General features: G+C 48.7%; 2 protein-coding genes across 7 annotated transcripts; both read left to right on the forward strand.

The window, feature by feature from the left end:
* Positions 1 to 9,335: 9,335 nt before the first annotated feature.
* On the forward strand, positions 9,336 to 15,311 carry WDR45 (WD repeat domain 45). Of its 6 annotated transcripts, none has more exons than XM_004376848.2 (11): positions 9,336 to 10,004; positions 11,480 to 11,551; positions 11,658 to 11,732; positions 11,821 to 11,925; positions 12,779 to 12,887; positions 13,015 to 13,109; positions 13,786 to 13,865; positions 13,974 to 14,182; positions 14,264 to 14,365; positions 14,444 to 14,589; positions 14,835 to 15,311. In XM_004376848.2, the coding sequence occupies exons 2-11, from the start codon at positions 11,497 to 11,499 to the stop codon at positions 14,942 to 14,944; spliced, it is 1,086 nt and encodes a 361-aa protein (XP_004376905.1). In that variant the 5' UTR covers positions 9,336 to 10,004; positions 11,480 to 11,496; the 3' UTR covers positions 14,945 to 15,311. The 6 variants fall into 6 exon arrangements, with proteins under 6 accessions (XP_004376905.1, XP_023587627.1, XP_023587628.1 ...); XM_023731859.1 differs by having other exon boundaries at positions 9,336 to 9,938; XM_023731860.1 differs by having other exon boundaries at positions 9,337 to 10,004; positions 11,352 to 11,551.
* A 432-nt stretch (positions 15,312 to 15,743) lies between these two features.
* On the forward strand, positions 15,744 to 18,569 carry PRAF2 (PRA1 domain family member 2). Its single transcript, XM_004376849.2, has 3 exons — positions 15,744 to 15,927; positions 17,521 to 17,738; positions 18,137 to 18,569. Exons 1-3 carry the CDS (start codon positions 15,749 to 15,751, stop codon positions 18,274 to 18,276), a joined length of 537 nt encoding a protein of 178 aa, XP_004376906.1. The 5' UTR covers positions 15,744 to 15,748; the 3' UTR covers positions 18,277 to 18,569.
* The last annotated feature ends 66 nt before the right edge of the window (positions 18,570 to 18,635 follow it).

Genomic DNA, 18,635 nt, shown 5'->3' on the forward strand with positions numbered 1-18,635 from the left:
TCAATGAAATGACTCATGCAGTTGTAGAGGATGGCAATTCCCAAGTCCGTGGGTCAAACTTCAGGCTGGAGGCTTCTCCTGACTCACGTAGCTGCAGGGGCTGATGAACCCAAGATCAGCAGGTCAGACAGCAGACTGCTGGCTCATGGGCTGTGGAGGCTGATGAATCCAAGACTGGCAGGTAAGATGGCAGGCTGCTGGCTCACAGACTGCAGAGGCTGATGAATACCAAGATAGGCAGGCAATACGCAGGCCACTGGCTCAAGTCCCAAGAACTAGAAGTCATACGATGGCAAGCCCGATACAGGATCCAGAGCAAGCAAGCAAGCTTTGCCAGAACATCCATATCTATATATTGGATGCTGGCCACACCCCCAAGGAAACTCCCCTTACAACTGATTGGCTGATCACATCAGATCACATCATGTAGGATGACCACATCATTATATCACTGCCAAATTAGATCATTACATAACTGCCAAACCACTGTGAATTATGGCCCAACCAAGTTGACACACAACCTTAACCATCACAGTCCACCCCGTGTCAACTTGGCACCTGTACACATTTCCTTGAACCATATACAACTGCTAAATAAAGACAATTACAAAGTCATACTTGTGCCTAAGATAATACAACTAACATGCATACAACTGAAAACACACTAGCTCTGTTTATAACTTGTATTTTATAAGTGAAGAAAACAAAAATATTTGATGCACACATACAAGGAAGAAATACAACAATTACAATCCTTGTTTCTGCAATTGGTCACATGGTCGTAACTGGTATTAAGGACTACCTTCTTCCACCACCCGTTACGTATTCCCTTTCCCCTCAGCAAGCACCTCAGCTGGTCTTGGCTCTTTGCCTGGTGGGGTAACCCAAACCTTCATTCCTGAAGGGTCTGGGCCATTGGTAGTCATGTCAGAATTGGGTTGCTGTAGTTTTCTGCTGACTTTAATCACAGGGCGTGGTAGTACTAAGAGATGCCCTAAGGGATCTCCTGTATTCCAGACATACTCTTTTTTACCTCTATTATGCAACATCAATCTGATTTCCCCTTGGTAGTCAGGGTCAGTCACAGCAGCCAGTATGATAACTCCTTTCTTTGCCTCTTGATCCAGAGGCATGAGGAGCCCAAAGTGGCCAGGTGGCATTCTTTCAGTTCAGTGGAATCTGTGTTGTGTCTCCAGGTGGGAGCATTCCTCCTTTTGGAACTAAGACCTCTAGTCCCGCAGAGCATAGGGTTGTGGGGACAGGAAGCATATATTTTATGAGTGTGTCACTAGGGGTAATAGTGAGTGGTGCCACTCTCATCTCCACTCCTTGATTCCTGGAACTGTGAATCTTGGCTATTGGAGAAACAGCTGGTCTAGAGCATATACAGCCTCCTAGAGAACACTGCCCTAGCCCTGCATTGTTGCCATGTAGCCTGCACCGTAACTGTGTCTTTAGAAGGCCATTCCATTGTTCTATCAAGCCAGCTGCTTCAGGATGATGGGGAACGTGGTAAGACCAGTGAATTCCATGAGCATGGGCCCACTGCTGTACTTTATTTGCTGTGAAGTGAGTCCCTTGATCAGAGGCAATGCTGTGTGGGATACCATGATGGTGGATAAGGCATTTTGAGTCCATGGATGGTAGTTTTGGCAGAGGCATTGCGTGCAAGGAAGGCAAAGCCACATGGAGTTAGGTGTCTATCCCAGTAAGAACAAAACGCTGCCCTTTCCATGGTGGAAGTGGTCCCATGTAATCAACCTGCCACCAGGTTGCTGGCTGACTGCCTGGAGGAATGGTGCCATATTGGAGACTTAGTGTTGGTCTCTGCTGCTGGCAGATTGGGCACTCAGCAGTGACTGTAACCAAATCAGCCTTGGTGAGTGGAAGTCCATGTTGTTGAGCCCATGCATAACCTCCATCCCTGCCAGCATGGCCACTTTCTTCATGAGCCCATTGGGCAGTGACAGGAGTGGCTGGGAAAAGAGGATGACTGGTTTCCACAGAATGTGTCATCCTAACCACTTGACTGTTAAAATCCTCCTCTGCCAAGGTCACTCTTTGGTGAGCATTCACATGAAACATAAATATCTTCACTTCTTTGGCCCACTCAGAGATGTCTATCCACATGCCTCTTCCCCATCCCTCCTTGTCACCAATTTTCCAATCATGCTCCTTCCAAGATCAGCAGGAAATATGGCAAGCCACTGGCTCAAGTCCCAAGAACCAAAGGTCAGATTATGATGAGCCGGATGCAGTATCCAGAGCAAGCAAGCAAGCTTTGCCAGAACATCCATATCTATATATTGGATGCCGGCCACACCCCCGAGGAAACTCTCCTTACAACTGATTGGCTAATTACATCAGATTACATAATGGAGAATGACTACTTTATTACATAACTGCCAAATTACATCGTTATGTAATTGTCAAACTACATCATTACATAAGTGCCAAACCACTGAGAATCATGGCCCAGCCAAGTTGACACACAACTGTAACCATCACAGCAATTCTCTCCTCTCTGGTATTTTGTCCTTTGAACTAAAGCTACCCTTATTTCCCTGGACTACAGCTGTGTCTGCTGGGCTCTGCCTCAGTTTCCCACATCTGTCAGGCAGTATGCTGGGGCAATTATAGTGTTCACCTTGTTTGTTTCCTATTTCTCAGGGATCACTGTCCTTAATTGTCTAATGTCTAGTGTCTTGAAAACCATTGTTTCATGTAGTTTGTTTTTTGTTGGGGGTGGTGGTTGTTTCATGTAGGAGGGCAAATTTGGTCCCTGTTACTCCAACTTGGGTGAAAGCAGATCATTGATGGGTTGTATTTGAGACAATTTTGACAGAATGTGTCAGTGAAAATGGAGGGGAACCAAGCATGATATATCTGGTTTTTGACTTGAGTGACAAACTGGGTACTGTGGTGCCATTGGCTGAGATGAGGGCGACAGAAGTGTGTTTCAGCAGGGCAAATTTAAGAGATCTATTTAGATGGGTTAAGTTTGAGATGCCTTATGAGATGTCTACATGGAAATGTCAAATAGGCCATAGTATATGTGAGTCTGGAGTTCAGGAAGGAGGTTGTGCCACTTCTGATGCCACTGCATGGCTGCAGTTCTTTCTCAGACCCTAATCACCTGGAACTAGGTAAGATATCACAAGTTAAAAGGACACTGTCCTTCAGACTGTCAAATTGGCAGTCACCAGCCAGAAGCTTGGGTTCACATGACACCCTCACTTCTGACCTGTTGGCTAGATTTGGGGTTTTTCTCTACCCCTTTAGGATGTCAGCCACAAGCTCAAGGCTCTCAGCACCCCCTCACTTCTGACCCTAGTCACCTGGAGCTAGGTCAGTTCTCACAGGTTAAAAGGACACTGTCGTTCAGACTGCCAAATAGGCAGTTGCCAGCTCCAAAGCTGGGAGTCCACATGACACCCTCACTCCTGACCTGCTGGCCACAAATTCAGGGTTTTCCCTCTACCCCTTCAGGATGCCAGCCACAAGTTCAGGGATTTCCAGATTCCCTCATCTCTGACCTTCTGGCTCCCACTACTCCTTTGGGTTCAGTAAGTTGCTAGATCAACCACAGAACTCAGGGATGATGCTGTACTTATGATTACAGTTTTATTGTAGGAAAAAAGGATACACATGAAGAGATGGATAGGATGAGGTCTGGGAAGGTTCTCTGTGAGGAGCTTCCTTGTCCCAAAGAGGGAAATGCAATTTGTCCAAGTGCGCCAACATCTTATCAACCAGGAAGTCCATGGAGTTTCCTTATCTGAGCTTTTACTGAGTTCATTATGTAAACATGATTGTTTGGATCAGCGCCCCGCCCCCCTTGAGGTTAGCTGATATCGGGCCAAATGGTGTTCTTTCTGGTCAAGCCAGCCATCACCTATTAGGGAAACCCTCAGGTATAGTTTAGATAACAAAGGCATTTTAATTACTCAGGAAATTCTAAGGTTTTAGAGTTACCTCTCAGGAACCAAGGACAAAGGATAATTTACTTGAGGTAAAGTAATTCTTTACCACACAAAGGTCTATGCTAGAGGTATAAATTAGTGGGTCTTCCAAATATTTGAAATAATTAAGGCTGTGCAATGAGATGAAGTTACCTAGGGAGAGATTATTGGTTACAGAGTATAAGGGGGCCAGACCATACCCAAGGACACACCAATATTTAGAAATTAGATACAAATGGAGGAGTAGCCAGAGACATAAGAGAAAACAAACAAAGAGCAGGAAACGGGAATGCTGTTGGGAAGTCACAGGAGAGGGCAGAGAAATGACTACTGGTTTGGCAAGATACTCATCGGTGATCTGGTTAAGGGCAGGCTCAGTGATGTTGGGGTGACAAAAGCTGAATTGAGTTAAATAAAGTCTGGGAGGTGAGGAAATGGAGACTGAGGGTGTGAACATCCCTTTCCAGAGACTGGCTTTACTGAGGAGCACAGCAATGGAATTATGCCTAGAGGGGTATGTTGTGTGCTATCGAATTGTTTCCAACTCATAGCCACCCCATGTAACAGAGTAGAAACCACCACATAGGGTTTTCTTGGATGCAGTCTTTACTGAAGCAGACCGCCAGGTCATTCTCCCTTGGAGCCGCTGGGTGAGTTCAAACCTCCAACCTTTTAGTTAGCAGCTGAGAGCTTAACCATTGTACCACCAGGGGTATTAGAGACCCAAGACTCACAAGTAAATATATCCATTGGCATTGAGGACACAGTACGTGAAACAATCTAGATGCCCATTAGTAGGGGTATGGCTGAACAATGCTACATTTATACCATGGAACACCATGAATCAGTTAAGAAGGATAAGATACACAGATGCCCATTATATATTAATAAATAAAAATAAATAAAAGCATCAAAACAATAATTAAAAAAAAAGTATGCTGGGATAACTGGATCTCCACACACAGAAGAATGAAGTTGAGTCTATACTTCACACCACATACACAAATTAACTCAAAATGGATCAACGACTTAAATATAAGAGTTAAAACCATAAAACTCTTAGAAGAAAACATAAAGATATTTAGGACCTTGTATTTTGTAACGGATTCTTACATAAGACACTAAACAGCACAAACAACAAACTAAATAATAGATAAATTGGATTTCATCAAAATCAAAAACTTTTGTGCATCAAAGGACATATCAAGAAAGTGAAAAGACAACCTTCAGAATGGGAGAAAATATTTGGAAATCATATACCTGATAAAGGTTTAACATCCAGAAGATATAAAGGACTACAACTCAACAATACATTTCTCCAAAGATACACAAATGACCAACAAACACATGAAAAGATGCTCAACATCATTAGTCATTAAGGAAATGCAAATCAAAACAACAACATTTCACACTCACAAGGTTGGCTTTGAGTCGGAATCCACTTGAAAGTACACAACAACAGGATGGCTATTGTCCCTGGGTGAAACAAACTTTTTGTTTTTTTTATTTTGTTAATGTTGTTGAGAATATACACAGCAAAACATACACCAATTCAACCATTTCTACATGTAAAATTCTATGACATTGATTACATTCTTCGAGTTGTGCCATCATTCTCACCCTCTTCTTCTGAGTTGTTCCTCTCCCAATAACACAAACCCACTGCCCCCTAAGGTTCCTATCTAACCTTTCCAGTTTCTGTTGTCACTTTGATCACATATAGATAGTTCTTAAAAGAACATAACGCTCAAGGCAGACCTTTTTTACTAGTTAAGGTAAACTATAATTTGGTTTTAAGAAGACTTTAGGGGATATTTTTGGTTTAAGTTTTAAAGATTCTCTCAGGGCAATAGTTTCACGGGTTCCTCCAGCCCCATGGCTCCAGGAAGTCTGGTGTCCATGAGAATTTGAAATTCTGTTCTGCATTTTCCCCCTTTTGATCAGGATTCTTCTATAGAATCTTTGATCCAAATGTTCAGTGATCTCAGCCAGGCACCATCCAGTTCTTCTGGTCTCATGGCAAAGGAGGCAGTTATTCATGGAGGCTATCAGCCACGCATTCCATATCCTCCTTCTATTCCTGACTCTCTGTCTTCCTCTGTTGCTCCAGGCAAATAGACACCAATTGTTGTGCCTTGGATGGCCACTTGCAAGCTTTTAAGACCCTAGGCACTATGAAACAAACTAGTAGGTAGAACAGAAGCACTAAAAAACATTATTAGGCCAATTAACTGGGATGTTCCACAAAACCAGGACCCTAAACCTCCAAACCAAGGAATCAAAACCCATGAGGTTTTTGGTTGTACATAAGTAGCCTCAGCAGCTACCATCTTTTTTTTTTGTCATTGCTATATCTATCACACAACTTTTGCCAATTCAACTTTTTACAGGTGTACAACTTACTGACAGCAATTACAATAATCAGCTGTGCAACCCTACCCTTAATCAATGTGATTTTTTCCATTACTGTTAAGTCTCCCTTTCCCCCTCTCTCCTGCCCCTGGTGGCCACTAATAAACTTTGGTCTCTATACATTTGCTCTTTCGCTGTGAGTTGCAATAGACACGATGGCAACAGGTTTGGTTTTGGTGGTGCAGTGGTTAAGAGCTATGGCTGCTAACCAAACGGTTGGCAGTTCGAATCTACCAGCTGCTCCTTGGAAACCCTATGGGGCAGTTCTACTTTGTCCTATAGGGTAGCTATGAGTCAGAATCAACTTGACGGCAACAGGTTTGGTTTTTTGTTTTTGCCTTTTTATATAAGTGAAGTCATACAATATTTGTCCTTTTGTGATTGAATTATTTCTCTCAGCATAATGTCTTCAAGCTCCATCCATACTGTAGCATGTATCAAGACTTCATTTACTGGCTGAGCAGTATTCCATTGTATGTACGTACCACATTTTATCCATTTATCTGTTGATGAGCATTTAGGTTGTTTCTACCTTTTGGCTATTGTGAATAGGGCTGCAATGAACACTGGCGTACAAGTCTCTGTTTGAGGCTCTGCTTTCGAATCTTTGGGTATATACCTAGGAGTGGCATTGCTGGGTCATATGTTAGTTCTACTTTTAGTTTTTTGAGGACCTGCCACAGTTTTCCACAACGGCGGTACCATTTTGCATTCCCACCAGCAATGGGTAAGAGTTTCAATTTCCCCACACCCTCCCCAACTTTTTTTTTTTTATCTTAGCCATCCTAGTGGGAGTGAAATGGTATCTCATTGTGGTTTTGGTTTACATCTTTTTGATGACGGCTAATGGTGTTGAGCATCTTTTCATGTGTTTGGTGGCCACTTGAATGCCCTCTTTGGTGAAATGTCTATTCAAGTCCTTTGCCCATTTTATGACTGGATTATTTGTCTTTTTTTGTTGTCAAAGTTTTAGATATATTATGGTTATTAGATTCTTATTTGTTGATAAGGTTTCTGAAGATATTCTCCCAGTAAGAACCTTGTCTTTTCACCTTTTTGGAAAAGCTCTTTTGATGAACAAAAGTTTTTAATTTTTATGAGGTCCCATTTATTTGTTTTGTCTTTTGCTGTTTGTGATTTTGTTATTATATTAGATAATCCATTGTTAAAGCTAGGACCAACAACATTGCCCCTGCATTTTCTTGTAAGAATTTTACGGTTTTAGTTTGCACATTTAGGTCCTTAATCCATTTTGAATTTGTTTTTGTGTGTGGTGTGAGGCATGGATCCTGTTTCATTTTTCTGCATGTGGAAATCCAGTTTTCCCAACACCATTTATTGAAGACTCTTCTTTGTCCATCAGGTGGACTTAGCACACTTGTCAAAAATCAGATGACCATAGATGTATGGGTTTATTTCTGGACTCTCAATTCTGTTTCATTGATCTATGTGTCTATTGTTATACCAGTACCAGGCTGTTTTGATTACTGTAGCTGTATAATATGTGTGGCACAAACATTTAATCCCAAACAGTTAAGCACTCAACTACTAACCAAAAGGTTGGCAGTCCAAGTCCACACAAAGGCATCTCAGAAGAAAAGCCCTGTGATCTGCTTCAGAAAGGCCATAGCCTTGAAAACCCTGTGGAGCACAGTTCTACTCTGCAACACACAAGGTCACCATGAGTCGGAATCGAGTCTATGGCAACTGGTTTTGTTTTCTGGTTTAGGATGGCCAATATTAAAAAAAAATCTGAAAATAACAAGTGTTGTCAAAGATGTGCTACTGGGAATGTAAAATGATGCAGCCCCTAGGGAAAATGGTTTGGTAGTTTTTCATAAAGTTAAACATAGACTATGACCCAGCAGTTTCACTCTTAGAAATCCCAAAAGATCTTTTTTAATATAATTTTAATTATTTTGTTGTTGTTATTGAGAATATACACAGCAAAACATACACGAATTCACCAGTTTCTACATGTACCATTTAGTGACACTATTACATTCTTTAGTTGTATAACCGTTCTCACCCTCCTTTTCTGAGTTGTTCCTCCCCCATTAACATAAATTCACTGCCCCCTAAGTTTTCTATCTAATCTTTCGAGTTGCTGTTGTAGGAATTTCAAAAGATTTGAAAGCAGGACTCAGATACTTGTACAGCAATGTTCATTGAAGCATTTATTCACAATGGTCAAAAGGTGAAAACAACCCAAGTGCTCATCAACAGATGAATAAAATATGGTGTGTATACACACAGTAAAATATTATTCAGCCATAAAGAGAAATGAAGTTCTGATACATGCTACCACATGGACCAACCTTGAAAACATGCTAAGTGAAGTAAGCCAGTCACAAAAGGACAAATATTTTGTGATTCCACTTATATGAAATAGAGCCCTGGTGGCGCAATGGTTAAGAGCTCAACTGCTAACCAAAAGGTCGGCATATTTGAATCCCTGGAAACCCTATGGGGCAGTTCTACTCTGTCCTATAGGGTTCCTATGAGACAGAATCGACTCGACAGCAATAGGTTTTTGGTTTATATGAAATATCTAGAAATACGCAAATGCAGACAGACAGAAGACAGATTACTGGTTACCAGGAGCTGGGGAGTAGGGCCGAGTGGGGAATTATTGCTTAATGAGTACAGAGTTTCTGTTTGAGATGATTAAAACATTTTGGAAATAAGTAGTGGAGATAGTTGCACAATATTGTGACTATAATTAATGCCAGAGTTGTACACTTAAAAATGGTTAAAATGGCAAGTTTTATGTTAGTATATTTTGCCACAATAAACAAAAAAGTTAAGGATGAACGTATTGTATGAATGTGAATATACTGATAGTAATACTGTAATATAGTTTTGCAAAATGTTACCATTGGGGTAAACTCTGTAAAAACTACATGAGATTTCTTTGCATTGTTTCTTACGGACTGCATGTGACTCTACTATTATCTCAAAATAAAAAGTTTAATTTAAAAAATACTTCCAGTATGTACATAATTTAGGGCTTTTTCTTTTTTTTCCCAAACTAAGCATTCATACCTCTTAACATCAAAAAACTATTTCTCGTTTTGTAAATAAAACAGAGTAGGGAGGAAAAAACAAAGAAAGCAAAACCCCAACCCTGGCTTCCCCTGGCTTAGGGGATAATGTTTCAGCTTTCAAGGTCTCCAGGTCCGTCCCCGTCTCGTGCCTTCATAACCGCATCTTTAGAAGTACAGCAGGACTACGTACTGCGGACAGGCGTCTGCTAGTCTAGCTTGCTTCAGAACTGAACGCTCGGCCCTTTTCAGCTGAACCAGCGGATGATTTTCTCTCTCTCTCACTCCCCTGCCAGTTCTCTCAATCATCCTCTGCGGAGCCTCTTCCGCCACCGATTCCCCAGTAGACCTTCCTCGGGCGACCACGCTATTGCTCACGTTGCTGCAAAAACAAGAGACCTGGGCTACCAGGATTAATGTGGAGTCTTCCGGCCAAGATGACTCATTTCCGGTCACCGACTCCTTCCCCCGGAAATGGGACCTGATGTAAACACCAGAGCCGGGCGCCAGGGCCCGGGAGGTCAGTAAGCCGGGCCGCGGGCGGCACCGAGAACTAGGATCGGGGTCAGAGGCGCACGGAGGCCAGGTTAGTGCAGGCGGCAAGGAGCTGGAACACGTTCCCAGAACTGGTTGGAGTCTGGGGGAGGATGGGGGTCTTTGAGGAGGGGTCTTGGTGGATGGGGGCAGTCTAGGACAGGGATCTTGCATGGGTGCTGGCGTTGGAAGGAGTATGAGGGTGCATTTGGGCAAGGGTCTTGCGGGGAGGGAAGAGGCATTCTGAGTAAGGTTCTTGGGTGGCGAGGGTCTGTAAAATGGGTTTTATTGTGGGGTAGAGGGGGGGTCCGAGAAAGGGGTCTTGGAAGGTGGGGCTATCCAAAGAATAGGTTTGGGGGAGTGAGGCGGTCTAGAGGAGGGTGGGGGAATGGTAGGGAGGAGGTTAGGGGTTTGGGGCTCATGGAGGATGAGGGGCGGGTGCGCCTGTACAGAGGTTTTGGGGAGATGGGAGTTTCAAGGGAGGATAGGGACTCTTAGAGAGAAATCTTAGGGAGTAGGGAGGTCCCAGGTAGGCGTGTTGGAGGGTGGAGGTGTCCCAGGCATGGGTTTTCTGGGGGGTGGGGATCCTGGCAAGGGTCTTGAGGGGATAGGGGTGCCCTGGGGAGGGTCTTGGGGAGAGTGTAGGGGGTCCGGAGGAGGAATCTTAGGGAGATTGAGTTCCTGAGGTTGAGTCCAGGCCTTCCCATGTTGGAATCAGGAACAGCAGAGAAAAAGGAAGGGCATGTCCCAGAGGTGGGGAATTTGGCATGATAAGGGAATCCTGAGGTATGATCTTCAGGACATAAGAAGATCTGAGGGAATGTCTGGATTAGCCCTGGTTGAACAGAGGTTAGCATGACATGAGAAGCAGTCATCCAGAGGTAGACATGGTACCCTGAAGGGGTTTTGGGTAGTCTGTGGTGGGTGGTGTGGTAGGGTTCTGGGGTAGTGAAATAGGTTTGGAGCAGAGTCAAAAGGACATGGGGGAGGGGTTCTTGTGAGTAGTGGACCAACCATAGTAGATCTTAGGGGCAGGTCAAGGAGGTACAGGAAGATGTGAATTTCTAGCCCCCATTCCCCTATTTATTGACAGGTGAAGTTGGGTGCTGGATCTAGGTGTTAGGATGAGAAGCAGGGGTTGGGGGTGGTTCCATGCAATGTTGGGCATTGATGCCAGGATGGGGTGGGGAGGAGATATTACTGGGGCACCCCCCTATCTCATTACTTCCTGACAAGGAGCCAGTGGGGGAGGGTCAGAGTGTAAGGAGGAGGCAGGGGTCCAGGTCAGGGTAGATGTGAGAAGGTGAGGTGTGGGGGGGTCCTGGTCATGCTGTTAGGGGTCTTGGGAGTTTAGAGCAGAGACCTCAGTACTCCTACCCTGTTTTTCTCCTCTTTGCAGTCCTCCCAGGGTCAGTAGATAGCAGAGTGGGAGGAAGAAAAGGAAATCAGTTGGCAGCAGAAGTCCTGGGACTTGAAAGGGAGACCCCAGGACTCTTCCCACCCCCGCACCACCCCATTTGTGTCCAGGGGAACAATCCTGGACCATGACTCAGCAGCCACTGCGAGGAGTGACCAGCCTTCATTTCAACCAAGACCAGAGTGAGAGAGGCTTGTGCCTGTACCCTTGTGGGAAGGAGTGGGGGAAGGGTCACCAGCTTCCCCCACCCCATCCTCTGAGACAGTCCGGACTCCTCCCATCCCCCAGGCTGTTTTTGCTGTGCCATGGAGACAGGTGTGCGCATCTACAACGTGGAGCCATTGATGGAGAAGGGGCATCTGGGTGAGCCATTGGAGGGAAGGGATGATGGGCAGAAGGGCTGGGCTGGGCATTGGCTCCCACCCCTACTGACACCCTGGTCCCTGTCCAGACCATGAGCAGGTGGGCAGCATGGGCCTGGTGGAGATGCTGCACCGCTCCAACCTGCTGGCCCTGGTGGGCGGTGGTAGCAGTCCCAAGTTCTCAGAAATCTCAGGTAAGTCTTCATTCTGCCCTTGGCCCAGATTCTCCAGATTCCTGGCCTCCCACAGGCACCCTGAGGCACTGGTAGATGACAGTGTCAGAGCACCTCAGAGTCACACAGGGAGGTCTGCAGCTCAAGAAGCTTGGTGATTTTTTATTTATCAAACACTTACTGAGTGCCTACTGTATGCCATATCCTTACTTACTGTGAGCCTAATACTGCTCTAAGCACTTTACATGTATTAACTCATTTACTCTCAGTAATCCTATATGGTGGAAAGTATCATTATCCTCATTTTTACAGATGAGGAAACTGAGGCCCAGGGAGGTTAAGTGACTTGTCCAAGGTCACACAAGTAATAGGTTTTGAAATCTTGGCGCCATCTCCCCAACACTCCCTTGCCTTGAGCCTCAAGCACCATCTTGTGTTAAGGGTTTATGTTGTTGATCCTACTGGGACATGGCAAGAGTCGCCCTAGGTGAGTCACAGAGCCCTAGGATTCCCCACAGAAGTCTCCTGGGGGTATGGACTGGGACCCTGTAGACAGAAATAGTTACTGAAGGGAAGTTACAGGCCTGGGTGTGAGTCCCTGCTTGGTTGCTGATGGGCTGTAAGATCCTTGGCCAGACACTCAACACTTTCAAGCCTCAGTTTCCTCATCTGTAAATGGGTATAACAGTTCTAGAACTGGTTCTCTCAGGGATCATGTCTACAAGTGCTCATCTGTGTGAGGCTCACATTGGGTGTTGAGTGAAAGGTTAAGCAAGTGAGTTGAGGTCCCATGGGGAGTAGGGGTGGTTCCTGTGTCACCAGGGCTGCCCCTCACCCTAAACCTTGGCCCCCGACAACCCACCCACCTGCCTAGCAGTGCTGATCTGGGACGATGCCCGGGAGGGCAAGGACTCCAAGGACAAGCTGGTGCTGGAGTTCACCTTCACCAAGCCAGTGCTGGCTGTGCGTATGCGCCATGACAAGTGAGCTTGGGAAGGACTGGGCGGGTGGGGGGGTGGTTAGGAGGTCCCCACAGCAGGCGAAGGGTTAGTCCATCCTGGACAACCTGCCTTCCCCTCATGGCCATTTTGTGTTGTATGATGCCCACAGGATTGTGATCGTGCTGAGGAACCGCATCTACGTGTACTCCTTCCCCAACAATCCCCGAAAGCTGTTTGAATTTGACACCCGGGACAACCCTAAGGGTGAGAAACTAAAACAAAACAAAACCCGTTGTTATCGAGTCAATTCCAACTCATAGCGACCCTATAGGACAGAGTAGAACTGCCCCAAAGGGTTTCCAAGGAGCGGCTGGTGGATTTGAACTGCCAACCTTTTAGTTAGCAGCTAAGCTCTTAACTACTGCGCCGCCAGGGCTCCAAGGGTGAGAGGACCTAGATATTCAGGTGTAAGGGTGGGACGTAGTGGGTAGGCAGAAGGCCAGAGATGAAGAGAGACAGGAGGGAACGCAGAGAAACTGGGAAGGAGAGGCAGGGAGAGAGTCTTTGGGCAGAGAGATGAGAGCTGCTCATACCCCTATCCATCTTTCCATCCCTCAGCCAGAGTTCTCTCTTCCTACCCTTGCCCCTGCCTCCTCCCCTGTGTGCCCCAGGTGACACAGCAAACATACCTAATAAGGATATGGATGGAGGTATCAGATCCCTGGGCCTTAGTGGCTTACTAGGAAGAGGATCTGCCTAGCTGATAGGAGCATAGCTGAAGCAAAGCCCCTGAGGGCTCCATATGTAACATGTATCATGGAAGGTCAAAGTCTGGCCCTTACCTAGCTCTGTCCATTCTGGGACCCTATCTGTCCCACTGCCTGGATCCCTGCCTCCCCTTTACCAGCCCACCTGCTATCTCTTCATCTTCATACCCTAGGGCTCTGTGACCTCTGCCCCAGCCTGGAGAAGCAACTGCTGGTTTTCCCTGGACACAAGTGTGGGAGTCTGCAGCTTGTGGTGAGCCATCTAGCGGGCAAGGGTGGGTAGGTGGGTGGGCTGGCTTTCCTTGTGGACTCTTGTCCCTCACCTCCCCACCACCCTAGTGCCCACTCCCTCCTACCCCAGGACCTGGCAAGCACAAAGCCTGGCACTTCATCTGCTCCGTTTACCATCAATGCACATCAGAGTGATGTGGCCTGCGTGTCCCTGAACCAGCCAGGCACTGTAGTGGCCTCAGCCTCCCAGAAGGGCACCCTTATTCGCCTTTTTGACACACAGTCCAAGGAGAAACTGGTGGAACTGCGCCGAGGCACTGACCCTGCTACCCTTTACTGGTGAGCACAGGGTATATGTGGTGGGCTGGTGACCCCACACCGCATGCCATGTGAGCATCACTCTGCTGGTCCCTCTTCCAGCATCAACTTCAGCCATGACTCCTCCTTCCTCTGCGCCTCCAGTGATAAGGGCACTGTCCATATCTTTGCTCTCAAGGACACCCGCCTCAACCGCCGCTCAGCGTGAGTACACCCTGCCTTGTCCCCCCTCCTCCTCCCCACCCATATACCACACGTGGGCTTAGCCAGTGCTGCTTGCAGGCTGGCTCGTGTGGGCAAGGTGGGGCCTATGATCGGGCAGTACGTGGACTCTCAGTGGAGCCTGGCAAGCTTCACCGTGCCTGCTGAGTCTGCCTGCATCTGCGCCTTCGGTCGCAATACTTCCAAGAATGTCAACTCTGTCATTGGTAAGTGGAATTAGCACCTTGGTGGGGTACTGCAAGGGCAAAGGCCTGAGTTGGACCTGAAATAATTCAAGGGCCATGAGAAGCCTGAAGGAACTGGAATGTATGTCTCAACTCCGTCATCAGTAAGGGGTATGGCACATGGGCAAAGGGCTAGAGGTAGACCCTAGGCCACAGGACCCCTGAGAGGACTGGTGTGTGTGACTGTGGCAGCCTAATGTTTTACTGCTCCTCTTCCCCTCCTCCAGCTATCTGCGTAGATGGGACCTTCCACAAATATGTCTTCACTCCTGATGGAAACTGCAACAGGGAGGCTTTCGATGTGTACCTTGACATCTGTGATGATGATGACTTTTGAGGACCCTGGGGGCTGTGTTAGGGATCTGCAGTGGCAGGTTGCAGAGCTGAGCCTTTGGGGAGGAGGTGCTGTGGAAGCCACAGATGGCAAACATTAATGGGGGTGCTCACTTTCCACTCAGTAGAGCTTTGTCTAAATAAACAGCTCACTCACTTCCCCAAGCAATTCTTCCTGATTGTGTGCCTGCAGGGTCAGGCCAGGGACCCATGGAGGCAGCCCACTCCCCAGGCTCTTAGCCTGGAGGAGCAGACCTCCAGGGACTCAGAGGGAGTGTCCTAACCCAGTCTGAGGGGATTAAAGAAGACCTCCCAGAAGGAGACAATCTCTGATGTGACGAATATAAATAAAAGGCCCTTAATGGCATTTATGACGACCTCAGGGGTGGGACAGGCAGGAGAGGTGGCTGAAAAGCGCCTTGAGGGGGTTTCCAGGGGTGTGATCCTCTAGGATTCTGACGGGAAGTGGGATCAAACTCGGTTCCTTCTGGCAGTGCCCGCAGTCTTCTCTCTCTGCATGTTCTTGCACTTCTGCTTACCATGTGGTTGAGCTGGCACCGCCTGGAGCAGTTCCCCGTGGGGCCCCGCCGAGGGGTGGGTGGAGACTTGAAGGAGTGGGAGTTTCTCGCCTTTTGCTGGAGGCTCGATTTCCCGGAAGCCTCTGCGCGTTACTTGCGTTTCCGGTCACGTGCGTTGTTATTCCTGCGCAGCCGCCAGGCCTCCCAGTGTCCCTCACGGTGCCGCGGGGTCTACTGGGTATTGTAGTTGGACCGCCCGTGTGGCTGGTCCAGCAATATCCAGCTGCAGGATGTCGGAGGTGCGGCTGCCGCCACTACGCGCCCTAGACGACTTCGTTTTGGGCTCCGCGCGTCTAGCGGCCCCTGATCCAGGCGACCCACAGCGATGGTGCCACCGTGTCATCAACAACCTTCTCTATTACCAAACCAACTACTTAATCTGCTTGGGTTTCGGTCTTGCTATGGCTGGGTGAGTTAGGGAAGGAGGGGAAGTGCGGGTAGCTGCCGGTTGGCCAGGGACGCCTGCGGGGCATGAGGGCGTAACAGGGAAGGTCATTGAGGACCAGGAGGGGGGCCCTGAGAGGGATGCAAGGCCTGGGAGGGCGAATCCAGTGGAGATGGAAGGCCTGAAGAGGAGACCCGAGGGCAGTGGAAACGGAGATTTGAGGAGGTGGAACCCGGTTAAGGAGGTCCTGAGGGGAGTGGAGGCTGGTTAAGGGGTACCCGAGGGGGATGGGGAATCCCTGGGAGGTGCAAGATTAACCAGCTTGGCTGCTAAATGAAAGGTTGGAAGTTTGACTTCACCCAGAGGCGTCTGGAAGAAAGGCCTGGCGATCTATCTCCGGAAAAATCAAGCCATTGAAAACCCTGTGGAGCACAGTTCTCTGACACACACACATGGGGTTTTAGTTTGGAGGAGGATGGAGCCTGGTTATGGAGGGCTTGAGGGGGATGGAGGGTCTGAAGGGGCAACTTGGGGAGGAAGGAAAAAGTGGAACTGAAGGGGATAGAGGGCTAGGACGGGGACCTGAGGACAAGGAGGGCCTGAAAGGGGGACATGAGAGTGCCTGCGGGGGGGGGGGGGCTTGGTGGTTTTGAGTAACAGTGCTTGATAAAGGCAGCCCAGGAGGACTTAGGTAGGCGCTCTGGTGGCGCATTGGTTAAGTGCTTGGCTGCTAACCAAAAGGTCAGTGGTTTGAACCTACCAGTCGCTCTGCGGGAGAAAAATGTAGCAGTTTGCTAACTCGATGGCAACGGGTTTGGGTTTTTGGTTTGGAGTACTTAGGGCAGAGATAGGGTTATGGTAAAGTTGAAGGGTTTGGAGGGTGGACTTATGGAGAATCTGGGCTTGGAGGGGAACCTGCTGTGATGGGAATGTACAGGAAGGGGATACCTGTTGGGTAACTTGGGTCCAAAGGGAGGACCCACGGTTGGAAAGCCCGAGAGGGATGGAGAACCTGGAGGAGGGGCTTCGGCAGGGTTAGAAGTCCCAAGTAGGGTGAAGTCGTGGAAGGGGTTCTAGCGATGACGGAGGAAAAAATCAATCTATAGAGAAGTGGGAGCCTGGTGGGGGGGAGGGGTTGAAGGGGTGGAAGGCCTGGAAGGGGTCCCATAAGGACCGTGGGCCTGGGCCTGGGCCTGGGCCTGGACAGAGAGGACACAAGGCTTGGAAGAGGGATTTTCAGGGGCTGGGCCCAAAGGGGGAATTTGGGGGCAGGTTGGAGGGGGCCTAGAGGGGGGCCCTGTGGCAGTAGGGTCCGAAGGAAAGACCAGGGAAGGGTTGGGAGCCCAGGGGTTTAGCGGGATGGGAGGGCCTGAAGCGGGGAAACCTCAGGAAAAATGGGACTGTAGGATTGATACGGAGGAAATGGGGGAACCCAGGAGTCCTGGGAATTGGAAGTCCTGGAGGGTCAACCTGTTGGAGTCGGAGCTGGCGGGAGTATTTGCGGACTGAAGGGTCCAGAGAGGGGGACTAAAGCTCTCAGGACCCGGGGTTGGGTGGATGGTGGACCGGGAGGTCCTCTCCGCCTGCCCGGCTAGCTCCGTTCCTTTGTCCCCGCAGGTACGTGCGCCCACTGCACACGCTCCTAAGCGCACTGGTAGTAGCAGTGGCGCTGGGCGTGCTCGTGTGGGCGGCCGAAACCCGCGCGGCCGTGCGCCGCTGCCGCCGCAGCCATCCCGCTGCCTGCCTGGTCGCAGTGCTTGCCGTCGGGCTTCTTGTTCTTTGGGCCGTGGGAGGCGCTTGCACCTTCCTGCTCAGCATCGCTGGGCCAGTGTTTCGTGAGTCTCCACTACCCTGGGATGTACCGGGAACGGCCAGCGCATGCGCACGGCACCAGGCCCGCCTTGCCCTGGGCATGGCCACGCCCCCGTTACAAAGCGCCTTCCCTGGCATTGCTCCCTCTTTTCTGGGAACGCGCCCTTCTCGCTACCGCCTTTCTGAGCCTCACTCCTGTTTCTAAGTGTCTTCCACTGGCCAAGTCCTTGTTACCGCGCGCGTTCTCCCCCGTTACTCAGCCACGCTTTCAGGGTCAGGCGTACTGGCCACTCGCCATTCCATTGGCCAGCCTGCGTCCCAGTTACCCTCTGTGGGCCCCGATTGGCTACAAGCTGATTCCTCCATTCTTCTCCACCCGTCCCGCTATTACTGACCCCACTCCTCTCGGTACTGCCCACAGTGATCCTGGTGCACGCTTCGCTGCGCCTGCGCAACCTCAAGAACAAGCTTGAGAACAACATGGAGAGCATTGGTCTCAAGCGGACACCAATGGGGCTGCTACTAGAGGCGCTCGGACAAGAGCAGGAGGCTGGATCCTAGGGGCCTGGGATCTGTACCCCAGACCTGGAGGATACCACACATGCCCTGGCCAGAACCAGAGACCCAGAGCCCTTTTCCAGCCCTTGCCTAGTCCAGAAAGCAGGACATCAGCATCCCCACACCCCCGGGTCCAAAACTGGGATATCCCCCACACCCAGCCACTAGGGACCGGAATCTTCCCCTGCCCTGAACCTGGGACCGGGCCAGAGCCACCAAAACTGGGGCCTGGAAACCGGAGTATCCACAGCCAACCTCAAACTCAGGACCCAGGGGCACTCCCCTAATCCAAATCTGCAACCCACCCTCCTCCCATTCTCAGCCCCACAGCTAGCATCTGGGTCTAAGGAATTCGCAAATCT

The sequence above is a fragment of the Trichechus manatus genome, unplaced genomic scaffold (genome assembly GCF_000243295.1).
Source record: "Trichechus manatus latirostris isolate Lorelei unplaced genomic scaffold, TriManLat1.0 scaffold00046, whole genome shotgun sequence".
NCBI classification, from domain to species: Eukaryota; Metazoa; Chordata; class Mammalia; order Sirenia; family Trichechidae; genus Trichechus; species Trichechus manatus.